Genomic DNA, 18,469 nt, shown 5'->3' with positions numbered 1-18,469 from the left:
ATAAGGGCTGGGGATCCCAGAAGCCCATTTTCAAGCTTACCTTCTTTCATCATTCTCAGCCCTTGGAACTTTTGCCTAAATGTTTCATGAAACCAAGGCTGTAAGCCTCTTTGGTATTCTCTCTTTATAACGCCTGGTTTAAGACTATTATTACACCATGTTCAAGGGAGAGGGGCACATACAAACAGTGAAGCTGCCTCTCCATTGTGTGAAACTCAGATTGATTTGGTACAATTGGGAGAGCACTTGTATTAAAACACACATATTCTATGGCTCATTTCCCCCCTTTCATTTTGGAGTTTTGCAAATGCAAATGAGGGTTGGTTTCCCTCCTTCTTTGTACAAAGTATTCTCTGTGGTTTTCTGAGCACTGATCTACTCATTTTTTAAAACGGATCAAATGACGTGTCCTTTATTATTTATACTTATCATGGATTTCAACACACCATTTCTCCAGAAAAACAACTGTGTGACCAAACTACACATAAAAACAGCGCCTCATTACTCAGATTTCCCCTCCGCTATTTTGTTAAGATAAAAATCTAATTAAAATGAAACGTTGATCTGTTGTTGTCAGCATGCGGAGACCCTCCTCAGCCCCACTACCCCCATCAAATGTGTAAAAAACATTTTTGTGAACTTTGTGAGATAAAGCCGGCAACGGACTTGGTTTGTTTTCAAAGAATCCTGTGACGATGTGCCTCAGGAAAGTGCAGTCTGAATCTCACAGCTATCTCTGCGATGGATGCTTTGAAACACATTCTCTCCCATTATAAAAATAATGTCAGGGATATAGATACATGATGGTTGTTTTAGAATTCCAAGAAACAAAGAGGCTTCTTTCTTTCTTGTGTATGTTTTGTCTACACCAGATAGGGGGGAACTAGTAAGGGACACACTGGGTGGGTCAGTGACCCTGGAGAAAACAGCTTGCATTAATATGGTTTAATCCAATGTAATTAGTCAAATTACAGCACGCCAAGCAGCTTGTCAGGGGCTGTCGGCTTTGGCACACAAGATGGCCTTGGACTCCCACTGGACAGCAAAGCCGCCCTTCTGCATTTGCTTTTACTCCTTTCAGTCCATTTTCCTGCTCTCCTCCATCTTTCTTTCTTCACAAAAATGCGGAGGGCTCATTCTGCCATGCTACAACGTTTTCACCTTTTTCTGAGTTGTCTCCCATACCCCCAGGCTGCTAGCTTGGCTTTCTGCCTGCCTGCTAAGGTGGATCAAAATGATATGAGGATTCACAGCACGGGCTACAGAAAGTCAGAGTAATTATATCGGTGCTGCACTCCTCCTACGTGATTTTATGAGAGAGAGTCAGATGCACGCTAACTAGCGCCGCTAAGAAGCACAGACATGGTTAAGACACTTCCTCATGTCTTAGGATTAGCATTGGTAAAAAGATTTAAACTATATAATTACATGAGGATAAAGTACAAATTATCTAGTGCACTCAACAGCCAGATTATCATACCCCTGCAAGCCCCGTTCAGCCCCAAGGGGTGAGGCTGGATGACAAAAGACCCTCATTAGCATAAATTTACAAGCTCTCTCGTTCAGAGAAGCCGATAAGAACCTGTTCCACCTTTTGCTTTGGCCCTGAATGGCTTGTTGTGCTTTTGGCAATGACAGATAAGTCAGGGTAATTCCACTTTATGCCTGAAAAAATGATGCTCCAGATTCTGGCTGCACCCCGAAGGTGTCACCCACGATAATCCTCAAAGAGCGTCCAGCAGAAAGGGGGCTGTGTGTTTTCCAGATGATATACTGCGAATGACAGAAAGAATTATACGGAGGAGGCCAATTCTGTAACATGTTATTAAGCAATTTCCATTGAATAACAGGGATAAAAGGATAATGGATGAGGGTGTCATTATTACCTTGGTGCTGAGGGAAGCGGCAAAGCAAAGGTAGAGAGACAAGATTAATTGAGGACGAGTGAGGCGCTCATTGCTCATCAGGCCCTCTCGTCTAACCACTTGCTCTTTCTGTCCCTCTCTTCCTCTGTCTCTCCGCCTCTCCATCCTTGTCTCGTTCTTTCTCTTCGTCTCGGCCTTGCTCTGAGCCCCTATCCCTCCCACGCACAAGCGCAAAAAAAAGAAAAAAGAAGAAGAAAAAAAAAAAGCAAAGTGGGATTTATAGCGATCAGCTTGGCACTCTCAGTGGCAGCCAGAGGAAGCGGGTACCCAGGCCAGGAAGATTTCAGTCATCTTAAGGCTGACAAGTCCCTGAAAAAGTCCTATTAGGAAAAGCTTGCTGAGAAGACCACATACCAAATGACTGCATCCCTTCTCTCAAGCGCCTTAGTGAAGGCACCCTCAAGCTGTTTATCTGGATGATGTGCTCACTAAGTGTGTTCATGTATGTGTGTGGTTGTGGCTGTGCGCGGGTCATCACTTGAGCGTGTTCATATGTGTATTTAAATGTTAGTTGTGACCCTTTCTTTGTTTGTTTACTTGCTAGCTACATTACATTTACTTGCAAGACATCATTTGCAATGATGTACAGGGAGGAGACAAAATAATGAACATTTCTGGACTTTAATTCTGAAACAACTTATTCACCATATGGAACACTGCTACCTAGAACAGTCATACAAGCATTGAATGCTTTAAAATAAGTGTTAAATCAGTACTTTGATGTCTACGTTTTTTAAAAACACGGATTATTAGAGCCACAAAGAGGTCAAATCATATGCTCCCAAACTGTATGTGGTTGGTTAATAAAAGGCTAAATGATTTAATTCAATTAACAGTCTCCATTGGAAAATAGGGCCAGTGTATGTTGAAATTAGCTGAAATGCTTCATGACTGTGATCCACCTAGCTGTGATTTCAGTAGTGATCACCTTAAAAGTGTCTTTTTTTTCTAGTAGTTTCAGCACTATTTTAAATACCCATATTGTGCACTACTCCTGTGAAGGGTAAACGTGTGAACATGCCTTTGTAATCGGCACACGCATGCAACTACATGTTAACATGTTAAAAAAGGCAGTTGTGTCTGAATGTACAAGTAACTATATGACTGTTTATTAAATAGAAGAAAATACATAAAATGGGGTTAGTTACATTTACTTCACTGAATATGAATTTTCCTGCTGCACTTGGACATAATGCTCTGTGCATATCTTTGAGGAAACATATTTCTACATTATATTTTGTGTTGTTTCTTCTATCCTCACAGAAGCCTTCTGCAGGCGCCTCGTGGCTCGATGCCAAACTTTGTGTATCATCTCTTTAGGGAACCACAAGTCTGAGTAACAATTTTTTTTTTTTTTTTTTTTCTTATTTCCATTGCATTTCTTGAGGCTTTATATTTTAACGTAGCCGGAAAATAATTTTTAAAGAGCCTTGACTCTTTAAGAAGAAATTGCATACTAGGACAACGGCCCCTCCCACCTGTCCTACCATGTCGGTGTTGAAGACGGCGCTGCAGGGCCTGCTAATGTGCGTGAAATACCATCCCTGACATAAATGTTATTGACAAACTTGGCTGGACATTTGGGGCAGTGAACTGCCAGCATATTTAATGCATATTCATCTCCTTTATCCCACTGGTCTTGCTAGAGCACCCGAGCTGTGTCATCTTGCCACACTCCAGCTACCACCCAAATGTATAGTGACACTGATTATGCAAATCTGTATCTTGTTTTCCCCCCAATACCTGCATTAGGAGCTTGCTACTTTATTGAAGTTGAGATATGGCTCTCACAGTGAGGAGCCAAGTGGAATGCTGATTTATTTTTTTTATTTTTTTTAATAATCTGTGGGGATCTTTTTACATTTTTGTTTTATACATTTCATAACAGTTGTCATATTTATGGGGGATCAGATGAGCGACTAGCTTTCATGCTCAGGCATAATTCTTGCAGGATGGAAAAGGGATTACAGCTGAAGTAAAAGTGTGAATTTGGGCATGTCGTGGTCAGACAACTAGGATATCATTACACCGTTTGATATGATTTAAGTTTAATTTCACAGTGTGTGGAGCACCTGAGTTATTTGTAGAAAGAAGAATACATACAATATGTTTGTTCCTATGTTTTTCCTTTAAAGGGTCAGTTCACTCAAATTATAAGAAATGATATGTTCTTCCTTACAGATAGTGCTATCTATCCATAGTTTAATTTGACATTGAAATTGTATATTAAACTCACTCTCTCTCTCTCTCTCTCTCTCTCTCTCTCTCTCTCTCTCTCTCTCTCTCTCTCTCTCTCTCTCTCTCTCTCTCTCTCCCTCTCCCCCCCCCCCCCTCTGGTCTACCACATCGTATATGGCTGACGATACTCTCCCACTGGGCTGAGAGTTGCTCTCGCTGTTACCAGGCTTTGCCTTCCCCGCCTGCTCAACCTCTTCTCAGATTTGGCCCATATTGCCTTGGGTCAGCCATTGAATACTGTATATGCAGTGTGTGCTGATCCTCCAAATTGCCATGTGTGAAATCCATCCCACTCGCTCCTGGGGGAGTAGTCATACCACTCAAAATGAAACTGCCTCTCGTATCCTCCCCTTATTCTTCCACTTCGCTGTTCTCTCTGGCCGCCTGGGACCATGCAGTTGTGAGGCTTTATAGTGGAAGCCTATTAGACAAATCTTAGATGAATGCAGCGGAGGTGCTGTGATACCAGGTTGTCAGAGTGCTCCACAGCCTCATATAAATATATCAGTCATGCTGGCTTGGAGGTCTCGCTGAATTGTATTATTTTCCTGTTTTTGTATAAACGCAGTGGAGGGGGATTGTAAAATTGCATCAGGTTTTATAGAAAATGCTTCATTAGATTTATTAATAACCTCTGTCATAGTGTCTCAGCCAATGTTGGGTTAAAGCTATTCGGAAGTCAGATATGATTAGAATCTATTTCCATGCATGAAGTGGCTTTCTATCACTTTTAACTATGATGTGCTCAATTTGAGCATCTGCACATTATCATATATGAGTTTCAGCCTAAACACCGGTGTCACCTGTGCCTCGCCTCATCTCATCTGTCACAATATTTTTTTTCCGTTCTCCACCTGTGATGTTCTACAGGCGGAATGCAGCCTGCCCTCTGTCAAATCAGGGAAGGAAGAGAAGGGGAATAAAGGAAAGAGAGGACAGAGACGTTAAATTGCATTATGGCTATTATGCTGTAGTGGTATATTTCCCTGCAGCTGGCGGAGCGGCGCATGCGCCTGTGGGTCTTAATGAGCCTGCGTGGAGGGACCTGTGTGGAAACAAAAGGCTGCACTTGTCGGCCATACCAGACCCCTCCACCCGCCCCCTCGCTGCTCCCCCAGCCCTGAGCGTGACAGACCAAGAGCAGAGCGCCGGTCCCTTCCTGGTGGCGTGATTAGATTGGGGCCGAAGTCTCCAGCTGGCAGGCCTGTCTGTGACTGGAGGCGGCCGTCCCCAGCGCTTGTCACTAGCTGACACCTCTGACAGGCAGGGGACAGCTTCAGCAGACAGGTTCATTAAATGGCATTTTTTACAGCTGGGCCTCCAAAAATGAGGGCTGGGCTTTGTCAAACCTCCAAGTCTACAGGGGCCCCTGTGTGTTGGTTTAGACCAAAGCTTTGTTGTTATGACAAATTTTTTGATCTGGGCTGTTTGAAATCCGCTCTTTTTTCTCCTCTTTAGCCTCTCTTTTGTTGACAGCTAGCCCTTTGGCCTGCACTTTGTCATGGCAGCAAAATGTTCACTTAAGCTGGGTAACAAGAAACAGCCAATGCTAAAACAATATTATATTGATGATCAGTTGCCATATTATAACTCTTTTATATCTATATATTTTCAAATCTTGAGAGCCTGAAGTGACAAACCTGTGTAAACAGCATTATTTATTATTTGCTGGGTTGTTTTTATAATACATGATATAAATAATTCAATATTTAGGAGGCAAATGTATGGCACTGTTAGAATAAAATAGTAAAAAGATTCAAATGAATAGAGACTTTGAAAATGGCAAACCAGTCAAAGTCTCTCGACATCAACATAACTTGATATGTAATCAAATAACAGCTCACTAGTGCCTTGATGGAGTAAGCTATTGTAACCTTCCCATGATGCATATCTGTATGACTTGCCTTTTAAGCATTGCACTCAGAAGACTACTTCCACAGCATCTGGCTGAGGGGCGGGGTGGGAGGGGATAAAAGCTACCCTGCCTCCTAGTGAGCTGCTGCTGGCCCTCAACAGTGTGCCTGCAGCTCCATAGCCGTCCCTCCATCTCACCTCCATACCGCTCTACTCTTTCTCCATTCAGCACGCTGCCTCCTCTGGGCCATGCTGTCTCTATGACAACTGTTTGAGTTGGGGGGTTGCAGAGGTGTCAGGCAGGGCATTACTGGGAGGAGAGCACCAGAGATGCTGTGCTGCACATCCAGCATCTCCACCTAATCCAATTTTAATTGAGCTCCAGAGATTTTGGATGTGGCACGGAGGTCGAGCATGAGCTATTCCAGGGAGAAATTAAGGCAGCCCGGCTCGCGCTGCACTCTTCCAGCCTGTCACTATTTTAAATGAGCATTAGCATCAGACCTAACCCAGCTGAACATCTCACTCCGGCTTCCCTCCCTCCCTGCATACTCCACCTCAATCACCCCCCACACACACGCACAGACACCTACACACACACACACACACACACACACACACACACACACACACACTAATGTACTGTAGGGCCTCACCTTCTTACTATACTGTTATATCTTTATTCTCTCTCTTACACACACTCTCTCTGAACTGAACCTATGTGTGATTATAACCTGGGGAGTTGATGAGGTTGCTCCTCGGTTCACACTGTTGGACAAAATTGTTCAGTCAGATGGAAGTGAGATGGAAAGAGGGGAGGAGGTGTGTGAGGGACCATTCTCACCTGTCAGAACAACTGTCTTGTTTTTTTGTGTGGACCTGCAGTCCCAGTGGTGCTGCATACACTAATGATCCTTTGTCTAGTCGCTCTTCTCCTTGGCATGGTGGTCGTTATTGATTGTTTATGTGTCACTAACCCAGGGGTCCTTTTTTGACCACTTGAGTTTTATAGACCACCTGAAAAAGTGTGAAACACGCAAAGAGAATCTGTAGAGAGTTTCATATTATGTAGAAAAGTGCCTTGAGATCCGGTATGTCTCAGTCACGCTTTGTTACAAATAAAGAATGAATGAACCAGTACTGGTGTGATATTTTTATTCCAATTTGAATAAAACTGGTGGAATAGTTCTTAAGAATTTATTTGATTAGCCTTATGGTTAGAGGAATTAGCTTGCGAGCAGAAGGGTTTAATCCCAGTGGTGAAATAATGAGTAAACTAAAGCACCAATGTCTCACCAACTATTGCTGTGGTGCCAATAAACAAGACGGTTCACAAAGAAGTACGGGAAAGTGCAACAGCTGCCAACCGTTTAATAGTAAAGCGGTAAACCAATGTTGAACACTGATCTCTCCTTTGTAGTAGGTCATATCTACTACTATTGCTTTTGTGTCCATGTTGCAACAAAGCAATGGCTTAGTTTACACTGATACTTTGATTAGTTCAAATATATCATAATATCATAATCTTAGAGCTTGCCAGTGGCATTGTAGAGAAACATTCCACAATAATCAAACAGCCTGTTGGAACACTTGACTTATCATATCTGTAACATACTGTGTTGGTGATGCTTTCTTATTTTGTCATACGCAGCTTTAACATTGAACACAATGAACTGGACAGTCGTAACCTGACATGATCTCTGGTTTTATACAGCTGTTATATCCTAAGGACATTTTCTCTTCTTTCTCGGCCCTTCCAGGTCTTAGCATACACTGAGGGTTTACATGGGAAGTGGATGTTCAGTGAGATTCGGGCGGTGTTCTCCAGACGCTACCTCCTGCAGAACACAGCGATGGAGGTCTTTATGGCCAATAGGAGTAAGTTGAAGTGCCAATTACAGCTTTTTCAAATCCATGCTTCTCTTCCTCTTCATCGCTAAGGGATGTCTCTCACTGTTTCACAGCATCAGTTATGTTCAACTTTCCTGACCAGGCCACGGTAAAGAAAGTGGTCTACAGTCTTCCTCGAGTGGGAGTGGGCACCAGCTATGGACTTCCACAGGCCAGGTGGGTCATGTATGCCAAAAGAAAATGAATTCAGTGCTGTTTAATCTTTCCACGTTTGTAATTCCTTCATAGCCGATGTTGCCTCCTCTGCATTGTGTGGTGAAGCATCTGTTCAGCCTAGCCTGCAGCAGAGTCATTTGAAGTCCCATTGGTCCAGTTATTGAAGTGGATGTGCGCTGACCCTGACTGAACTGACCCAATTCTCTGACAGAAGACTCTATACAGCAGAGCTGCAGCCAGGCCACTGACCACTCTCGTGGTGCTAACAGGCCCATTTATACACTGTTGCAAAACAAGCTCATTTCCTTAAGGCTTATGTTAATTAGGTGGATGTGAATGCAAGCCATCCTGAATTAACATATAGGAAATTAGCCTACCTTTCATTTAATCTACTGGAATCAAAATTGTGTAATTATGAATGCCATTGCATTGGTTGCCATAATTATTCTCTAATTTACAGCTTGTAAGAGTATAGGTTTTTATAATATTGCAACTACCACCAATCTTCTAATTCCTGATTTGTTTTTCAAATGTTTATTTTCCAGGCGCATCTCCCTGGCCACCCCTCGGCAGCTTTTTAAATCCTCCAACATGACCCAGCGCTGGCAGAGGAGAGAGATCTCCAACTTCGAGTACCTCATGTTTCTCAACACTATATCAGGTAAGGACTCATATTGCTTTACAATGATATGATTCCCAAGAGAAACTCCAGACTTTTAGTTTGGAAATAGCTGTAAGTATGGAAATGATATACCATATTCTCTTTTTCACAGCCATCAATTAAATAGATAGATTCTGATTTGTTTTCTTCCTTATTCCGGGGAAAATTCACATCCAGTGAAAAGGTGAAGTTTTAATCTATTATCTACGTGAATCACTTCACCATTAGAGTCTTAGACTTTAAGTTTTGCTATCATGATCAATAAACTTTATGTGTCAGTGGCACTGAAAACATACTATAAGTGGCCTCAGGTTTGTCGAATTTGTTTAAGAGTCCATGGTAACCTTAAGTGGTGCTCATAGCGGTATACTTCACTGTTCATGTGAGTGTGCTGTTTGAAGCAAAGAGCAGGCACAGCAGAGTTTTCCAGATAATTAGTGCCTGGCTTTGTGAGAGCGTACACATGTGTGTCTGCGGAGTTGAGAGGTTCTGTTGTCGACTCTCTGATCTGAACTGCAACTAACAGGGTAGGCGAGAGCGACTGCACGCTACTCTGCTCTGAGAGGTGTCATCCTCTCTCTCGCTGCATATTCATGCATATTTATATTTAGCCTGTGCTTGAGTTCGATACATTATTGTCGGCTAATTAGATGTAAGGCAGAGAGAAAAACATGCCCAAAATTCATTAAAAATCCCTGGTAATGACCTGGGCTGACAGGGATGTCAGAATAGTGTGGGGTGGCAGACAGGCGGGGGGTGAAGTGCTGGGAAGAGGTGCGAACGGGAAGTGGTCTTCTAATTAAACACTATTCCACTGTTATTAACATCCTGCCACCCTAACTCAGGCCTCAGCACCATCAGGTCGAACCACACACCCAACTCTTCTTCCACACTTGGCGTAGCTTTTCATTATGTGGCATTAACCTGGGTAATTAGGCTCTGTATCCTCCCTCAGACCCTGGATATTCTGCAAAACCTTCCCATTGACTAGCCTGTCACGCATTATCACTCGCTCAGCTAGATTTAGATTATTTAATGCCAACCTGCAGCAGTGGGCAGAGACACCTTTGCTGGACTGGTGTAAGTTAATACAGTTTTGAAGGTATTCATTAAGAACTGTACGGCTCCAGCAAGCACATTCAGAATGAGTTTTACCCATTTTGTTCTATTGCATAATATTGTATACTTACGCATGAGCTTTCATATCGATGTAATAAAACAGCATCTATTATTCTGACCTTCTAGTTGGCACCTCTTGATTATACCTTGATTTGAAATGCTCAAAGCTTTGGATGTGCTGGCCGTTATTAGATAGAGCTATGTGTCATCTTCACAAGACGAAGTTCTTTGAACATTTGAGCAAATTGAACTTGTTGATCTAAGGTATACTTGGACTGTCATGAAAATGTAATATTATTAATGTTAAAGCATGAGTGTCTCATTTCCTGCATTGGACCTTGTGATAATGCAATAATGTGTAACTTTTTAAGTTTCAATTGACCTGACACTGTTTCTGTATTAGTATTAGTCTTAGGATAGCGTGGTATACTAGTCACCATCAACAACATAGAAAATAATAAATTGTGTGAAATGTTTGTGGATTTGGTAAGTCTTATATTCTATTCAGAAAGGATGTCATAGGAATGTGGTTAGACGTTAGAATTAGTTCTGCTCCCTTTTACAATTTAGATTTTAATAGTTTAATAGTTCTTTGTGGGTAAAATGAACTATTCTTGCCTTTTTTACTTTGAGTCTACATTTTTAGTTTGATTTATTACCAGTAGTAAACATTCCAACAACACCATCAATAGCAGCCCTATCCTGGATTACAACTGACCATCACCTGACCTCACAGCTGTATCAGTGTCATCTTCAAAAGGAGAATAGAGCATTAATAACAACATGGTAGATGCTCGTGGCTTTTCCCATGGATTTCTTATGACACGTTTTGCCATCTGAAAACCATATTGTTGCTGCGAAAGCATAGAGGAAATTCACATCTGGCCAATCAGCACATCAAACTTGCAGTGACATTTCAGGGATTTAGAGTCATGGCCCTGAAAAGAATCTATATCCCTCAAATTACATCCATTCCTCACAACTTAGAGATACTTATGTTTTCTATACACTTAAAGACGGCCTCCTCAGGCCTCCTGTTACTCCCACAGCCCATTGATAAAAGTACTCGGCAGGAAAAGGCATGGGGAGCACAGAAAACATTCCCTCATAGCAAAGAAAGTTTGCCATTAGTTTATGCGTTTCACTGGCAGACGCCGTATGAGACAGGAAGTACGTCTGATTGAGGGCTCTGAGATTGGGGGGCTTGTTGGAATGTTGCATGCTGATCCCCCAATGTAACTGAAGCCTCAAGTGTACCTTGCCCCGCTTTCAACCCCTCTGTTCCCTTCCAGCCCTTCATCACTCACAGATTTCTGTCTGCTCTGTGTGTGTCTAGGGAGGACATACAATGACCTGAACCAGTACCCGGTCTTTCCCTGGGTCCTCACCAACTACGACTCAGAGGAGCTGAACCTGACCTTGCCAGGGAACTTCAGAGATCTCTCAAAGGTACCGAGGCCCCTTGGCCATGCACCTCAGTATGACAGCGAGACGGGGGGGGGGGGGGAGTAGCTGCAGCTGACTCTGACGGCAGGGGATTTCCTGACTGTAAAATGATATCATATTTAATAGCTAACGAACCATGTTCAGAATATAAACTCATGAGATGGAATGCAAAAGTGGAAAATGCTGATTGTAACATCCTGAAATGCTCTCCAATACGTAACCCACTTCTTAAGTATTGTCTCAGCACATAGTTTGCACTTGACTGTAAGCTTATAGTGGCTTCCTGGTTTCTGCATTAGAGCGGGTTGTACATTTTATAACCATATGTGCCTTGTATAGTAGACCCTGGGTCATGTGGTTTAAAACCGTTATGACCTCGTTAAAGTTGTTATAGTTCATATTTTTACATTATCGCTATAATGTCAAAGGGCTCGCTCGTAATGATGAACCCACAGAGAACTATGACCCAACTCTGCAGGCCAGACAGACAAAGTTAGTGACTAGCTGGTTAACACATTGGAGCATTTAGCTGCTTAAGAGCCACATACTTAAGACAGGAGTTGATAAAGAGCAAAACGGAGCTAAGAGAAAATTGAATATTGGATTTACATTCCCGGGTGGCCATACACGCGACTCCAGATGAATGCTAATGTTGCTACGTATCTGCTGGATGTGGCTTGATAAAAATGTTTTCCATTGTCGATATACTGCATATCTTATATATTATCATACTCAGATCTGTCCAGTGCAGCGCCCTGTGTTTGATACCAGACTAGTATGTGTAAAGGACAAACTTCAATAACTAACTGTATTAGTTTTTAATTACAGCTTGTTCGGAATCATTTAAACACATTGTAAAAGAATGTGGTCATATCAACACTAGAGGATTCATATTGAATTATTTTCCAGTCTTCATTTTTACAACAGATTTTTACACAAAAACGTATCACATACTGTATTATTTAAAGATTATAGCGGTAAGTGTTTTCATAAAACATTGTTATTTAATAATTTAAGTTTCTGCTTGAATGAGACTTTCAAGGTTGATGAATTGATAAGAGCGGGTCATGAGCACAGTGTTGCAGTGAAAGTCTTTCTAAATGTGGCTCGTCAAAAACGCATCACGCTGTGCAGTAGCAAGAGTTCTGCGAGCGCTGCCAAATCACAAGAGCTCAGACACAATGACACTAATGCCCCACAACCATGTGAGATAAAGTCCAGCTTTATGTTTGCTCTGCCTTTGACTGAAGAGTAAAAGGCAGCACAAACGGTGGCCTGGTTTACTTGTTTACCACCCCCTTCTCTTTCTCTGTCTCTTTCTCTCTCTCTCTTGCTCATGCAAACTGCAGCTCACTGACCTGAAAACAGTCACATTCCTGTCTGAGCTCTCTCTCTCTCTCTCTCTCTCTCTCTCTCTCTCTCTCTCTCTCTCTCTCTCTCTCTCTCTCTCTCTCTCTCTCTCTCGCTCATTTTATCGCTCCCTCATTCCCCCTTGTTTCCCTCAAAATGCCAACATTCTGACTTGAGAGAATCACTTTGCCATCTCAGCTCTCAACAGTTTGTATCAATTTTCAGCTTTTCAAGGCATGCGTGTGCTGTGTTTTGTAGTGGGTGTGGAGGATAACTTTGAAGTAGGGAGAAAAAAAAAAAAGGTTACTATGAAACACTCAAAGAATCATGGACGAGTTTGAGTGTTGAGAATTTGAAAAATGAGCACCAGCCGCTCTGGAGCACTTATTCGCATTTCAGTAAATTTTTTGGACTAACAGCCCAGATGTGCGTCTTGCCACCGTCGTCTCAGCACTGCTATTGGTGGCTCAAGCCTGTGGGCCATCCAGGTGGACTGATAGAGCCAAGGTGTGTGTGTGTGTGTGCGTGTGTGCGTGTGCGTGCGTGTGTGTGTTTGGGGGATGATCAGGGCTGAGCCATGTGCAAACCTCCTGCCCTGGGGAGACAGTTATGTATTGTAATGTATTCCAGTGACATCCTCCCATGCTGTTTACAGGGCTGAGCTGCCTTTATTAGCATGAGTTCACAGCCTGTGTCTCCTGACAGTTGTCCTTGGAACCCCAGGGCTGTTATAGCTCCAAAAGTTCACAGCTAGTGTAGCAGGGAGGGACAGAGGCCCCCACACTTCTCCTCTCTGCTTGGTCTGCCCTTTTGTTCAATTATGGATCAGAGGCAGCAGCACAGTCTCTAGAGACTTCTTCATTGTATATTAGGGCTGTGTGTGTCTCTCTGAGGTGTATGTCCAGTGGGTGTGGCTGTGTACCACACAGGCTGTGTGGATGGTAACAATCCTTTTTTTCACTCAACAAAAAAAAGCCCAGATTCTTGAATGTTCATTGTGCCAACCACAAACAGTTGCACAAGAACTTTACTTGAATAATACAAGAACAAAATTAGAATTTAAACAACTGTCTGATTAAAGACTAAGTAAAGAAAAGGACAAATCTAACAGCCAGGTTTCAGTTCTTTGATACACGGTGCTACAGTCACATCAGTATGTTTCTGTTTCTCGTAGTGGCTGCTACATAAAGCTCTTTTTGTCCATTTTCTGTTTTAATTTGTGTGTCTATTTTTTTTTCTTCTGCATTTCAATAATATGATCTGCTACTCCAGAGCACAGTGAGCTGCAGCATTATGTCATATGGTCTTAGATCAATATAAAAGTTAAAGCTAAATTGTTATTGCAGCTAAACACTGCAAACTGAAGCATCATTATTACTATGAATGATTCTCAAATACTCCCACGCTGGCATTGCACAATTTGGGAGGCTTACTTTCCCACAGATCAGAGTCATACCTGTGACCTATTTGTTAATTAGTGGTTACTGCCACTTGATGGACGGCATTGTTCAAATTGCCGGAGCTCTGTGTTGATTTTCCAAGTAATATCCTCCCAAACCTTCTGCACACACCTACAATTACCTGCTGGTTGGGCATTCAGTCAGCTGTGAACAGTGCTTTTGAACACTGCATTGCTTTGCCTCGGGCCAGAGTTGTGCATATTTGGACGTCAGACACATTCATGCAGTGAAGTGTTTCATTAGATTCTAATGATTATTTCTTGATGGAGTGACAAGTGGATGATATATAGGGGGAAGCCAATCTTCTTCATAGCTGTTAAATGATGTGATGTAAAATCATAGAATTGCATAAGAAGGCAAAAGAAGCAGCTATGGTTTAATAACGCTGCTTCTTCACCCACTGACTAAAATGTATTAGATGTATTCTTTGTAAAATATCATTTCAGAAGACAGGCAAGAGCAAAAAGTGAAATGAGCATTTCTCAACACAGTGCCATTTAAAGTGTTAACTCAAATGACTGGCATAATATTGCTAATGTTAATCTACCCTGGTAAGCATACTTTGAATGAGCTGCGCTGAGATAGAGAAACCTTTTTTTAATATCGGTTTCCTTCTTAAAGCTCCTGCTGTGGTTCTCATTGAAAGCTGAGCATCTCTTAGAGACACACATTGAGTAATAAACACAGAGCATGGTTGTTGTAAAGACCCCCCTCTGCATTTTTCTTTCCATAATGGAGCCTTCTTCACCTTCACTTCCACTCCAGTCAGGCTGTTTGGAAGTACATCTGCTTTATCTTGAGTTTGAGCAACTTGATTGCATTAGACTGGAGCTGCATGCAGCGCTGCCTCTGAAAAGGCAAGCAAAAATGACCGTGACTTCTCCTGACAGAGCACCATAGCAACATACTGTAATGTAATTACTTCTGAAATATAAAATGCAATATGCGTCTCTTTGGGAGGTAGCTTAGATATAACCAAGCAAATGGAGCTACTCTCTGCACACTCATTCACCAGCAGCTGTGTTCATTTCCTGCATTTGGAAAGCAACGGCAGAAATGATCCTGATTGAATCTGAAGCCAAATCTAAGTTTGATCATACTTTGTTTAGTTGTGTTGATGTATTTCACTGGGTCAGGTGTTATACAAGAAATGAACTCGGATGGGAGCAAATGTGGAACTGTCTAAACCAGTTCTTTTCATTGTCTTATACCTGTGATCAGTATGATATGCAATGCAGGGAAAAGGGAAGAGGTGATTATCTGTTGTTGAATAGAGGTAAGCAAAGCCTGATTTGAGATTATTAACAGATGTGGCTATGACAGAAAGAGAGGTACTAAAAGACTGCTGAAGTACCTATCCTATCTTATCATAAATAGGGTTTTATTTACAATTGCTAATCAATCAAACTTTCTTCTCATATTTGAGTCCAAATAAAAGCATATCAGAAGCATACATTCATTTTTGGACAGTGTTATTTGACCTGAATTTGAGATACAGAATATACCATATTTATAGTGTTTCTTTATGGCCTAAGCTGCACACCGAGTCTATGTGAAGATATACAGGATTTAGACTAACCTTGAAGTAGCCTTTTAGTTTATTTATGCTTGAACTCTACTAGCAGCCAGCAAACAAACATACTGTGGAAGTAGAGTCTCTTTCAAGGCTAACTATGGTCCATTTATTACAATTTGACATGGTGTCTTTTATTGGTTATCTTTCGAACACTGCCTTCATACTATGACACATTACATGCATTTCATTCTGAAAACAGTGACCGTTGGGACAGATATTCTCTCAATTGTTATATAAGATTGTAACGTTCCACAGAATTAATGAGTTGAAACGTTGTGGTAATAATCATCACCTATTTAAATATGAACTCCAATCACAACCATTGTGTCACATCCAAAAAGAACTGGAACACAAAGGTGTTGAATGCACAAGGACTCAATACAACCATCCATTGCTCAAGATTTGCTGGGACAGGGAATTGCAGTCGTCTCTATATTCTATATATTGACTTTGGTGGGATACAATGAGCTCACTAACCAACACTCAACACTTTACAACCCATTTTTGTAATATACTACAAACGAGACCACAAGCCACCAGAACGACTTTTGTTTTCCTTCCACTTTCCTTCTGCTTTAATTGATTCATGTTTTTTTAATTAACAGCCCTCTGTTTATGTTTACATATGCACCTTACATCTATGAATATACATTGAATTTACTTTATTATTTGCGTCAATGCAACTGTATTAGTTACCTGTGAAAGAGCCAGCTGGCCATTTGTTACCCTTTTAAATTTTGTCTTTTTCTTTTTACATTTTATTGAGTTTGCTGTATTTTTCTTATATAACAGTCAATTTGAGCGGTGTCCAACAATCTGCCAGCTGCAAATTCCCTTTAAGATGACAGCAACCTGTGCCGAAGAATAACCCTTCAAGGATATAGGTGAACTGATACAGTCAGTATAATTATCCTGTCTCAGCAACAACACACATTTTCAAGAAAACAAGACATAAGCATTACTTTTTCAAGTCACAGAGAAAACTTTTTATTTTACGTATTACTATGTTTATGCTTTCACGGCTGAAAAACCCGAGAACACTGTGAGAACATTTTTGCCTCATTTATGTAGCACCAAAAATAAGAATTAATAGGATATAACTGTCAACAAACATGTCTTCACATCCCTTCCTTGTAACTTGGTGTTTCATTTTAGAAGTGTTTGTGGTTAGGAAAGGGTTGAGAGGGTAGTGGCAGCCAAATTGAGTCTAGCATTAAATGTCAGCTTTTAATATCCATTTAAGCACAATTGAATTTTTCATATCGCATACTCTTGACTATGCTAATATTGCTTAGTTTTTTTTTCCAGCTTTTTCTCGTACAATATTTAAATGGACTAGTCAAACATTTAATAACACTGTAAATCAAAATATTTGCCTTAAGTTCTAATACCTGTTATGTGAATTGTTTACTTATTCCTCCCACATATTCCTATTCCCTGCAGCTGTCTTTTCCTTATTCCTCTCCCTCTGTCACATGTATTATCTGGATCTTTCATACAGCCCCGGCATTAGTTACACTAGCGGCGGTTTTACAGAGTGCGAGACGTCTTGCGGCTTGCGCCCCGATCCAGCTGGGCCAAGACGTCACATGCAAGGCCGTTATCACCCCATAAATCTACGCAGATCTCAATAAACTTCTCTTTCAGTCTATTCAATTGTGCTAACACTGATGTGGACTGCCATACATGGAAGAACCAAAAAAAAAAACTGGCCCTATTTCATTTTGACTTGGAGCTTCAGGCATGTGCACTGTGCCACACATGGATATGACTAATCTTCAAAATGACCAAGAGAGTCTGTCTGTCGCACTGAGGTTGCATACAAACTGAACCCAGCCTAAAGAATAATAGTGCAATTTTAATAATGTTAGAATAAGTGAATTTTTAATTTTATTTCTTTTGACCTCTGAGCTGCAGCTTTCAGGTGGAAAAGCTGCCATTGATTACATTACCAGTCTCCCTTTCCCATCAGTAACTGAGTCAGTGATACTGAGTATATTAATATTGACTGCCAATATGCCTCCAAGGCTCTTATATTGGACAGGGTGATTGAAAAGGCAGGGAAAGCAATTTCTTCACCACTAAACGTATGTTTAATGGGAGTAATTTTGTTGCCTTAAGAACACATGGAAATGAAACAGCCCCCAAAGGGCAAAAACCCAATGATGGTGTCAGTACAATATTGAAATTATTACTGAGGCTGCGGTTAAATAATTCACAATGCAATCCAAGGTTTGGCCTAACTATGAAATAATTGCATGGATGTCGAATAAATATTGCAGTGATGTTTATAAAAAAAAGAAAGAAAATTGTATGATCATAAAAGAGTGTTTTTTAGCAAATGGGTTTTCCTCTACTTCTTGACTATATCTACTGTATATATTTTTTATAAGATTCAAAATGTCACTAATGATTTAATCCTACTGATATAAGACCATAGCGTGTGGTGTTGCATTACTAGATTGCACTGTATTGTATATATCGTGGTACCGCCCATCAGCAGCGGCCAGTAGCTCAGAGGGGCTCTGAACACAGACGGGAGTGGCTGTGCTGAGTAAAGTGTTCGGCTCGGTGGGTGCGTTGGGTGTAAATCAGGTCAGCCAGGGTTAATCCACATGGATTACCCACAACATTTAGCAGGAGGCGCGCATATCTCCTCCCTCCATCCTCGGCGCGCCATCCTGCTCACCCCTGCCACCATACCCTTGTAAATTTTAGACAGAAGACAGCGCAACAGGACATTTTTAGGGTTCAGGAGAATAATGGGGTCTGA

General features: G+C 41.4%; 1 protein-coding gene across 10 annotated transcripts in view; it reads left to right on the top strand.

The window, feature by feature from the left end:
* nbeab (neurobeachin b) overlaps positions 1–18,469 on the top strand; it is a 190,953-nt gene that overhangs the window by 144,832 nt on the left and 27,652 nt on the right. For all 10 annotated transcript variants that reach the window (XM_068714813.1, XM_068714796.1, XM_068714833.1 and 7 more), the window contains 4 exons: positions 7,778–7,895; positions 7,982–8,084; positions 8,630–8,745; positions 11,201–11,313. In XM_068714813.1, coding sequence (XP_068570914.1) covers positions 7,778–7,895; positions 7,982–8,084; positions 8,630–8,745; positions 11,201–11,313 — 450 coding nt within the window. The remainder of the gene's footprint in view (positions 1–7,777; positions 7,896–7,981; positions 8,085–8,629; positions 8,746–11,200; positions 11,314–18,469) is intronic.

This window comes from Cebidichthys violaceus, unplaced genomic scaffold (genome assembly GCF_023349555.1).
Source record: "Cebidichthys violaceus isolate CVI_PGR_0920_01 unplaced genomic scaffold, fCebVio1.0.p SCAF_1, whole genome shotgun sequence".
NCBI classification, from domain to species: domain Eukaryota; kingdom Metazoa; phylum Chordata; class Actinopteri; order Perciformes; family Stichaeidae; genus Cebidichthys; species Cebidichthys violaceus.
Note: the sequence above shows the minus strand (reverse complement) of the source record. Positions and strands in the feature narration are given on the sequence as shown.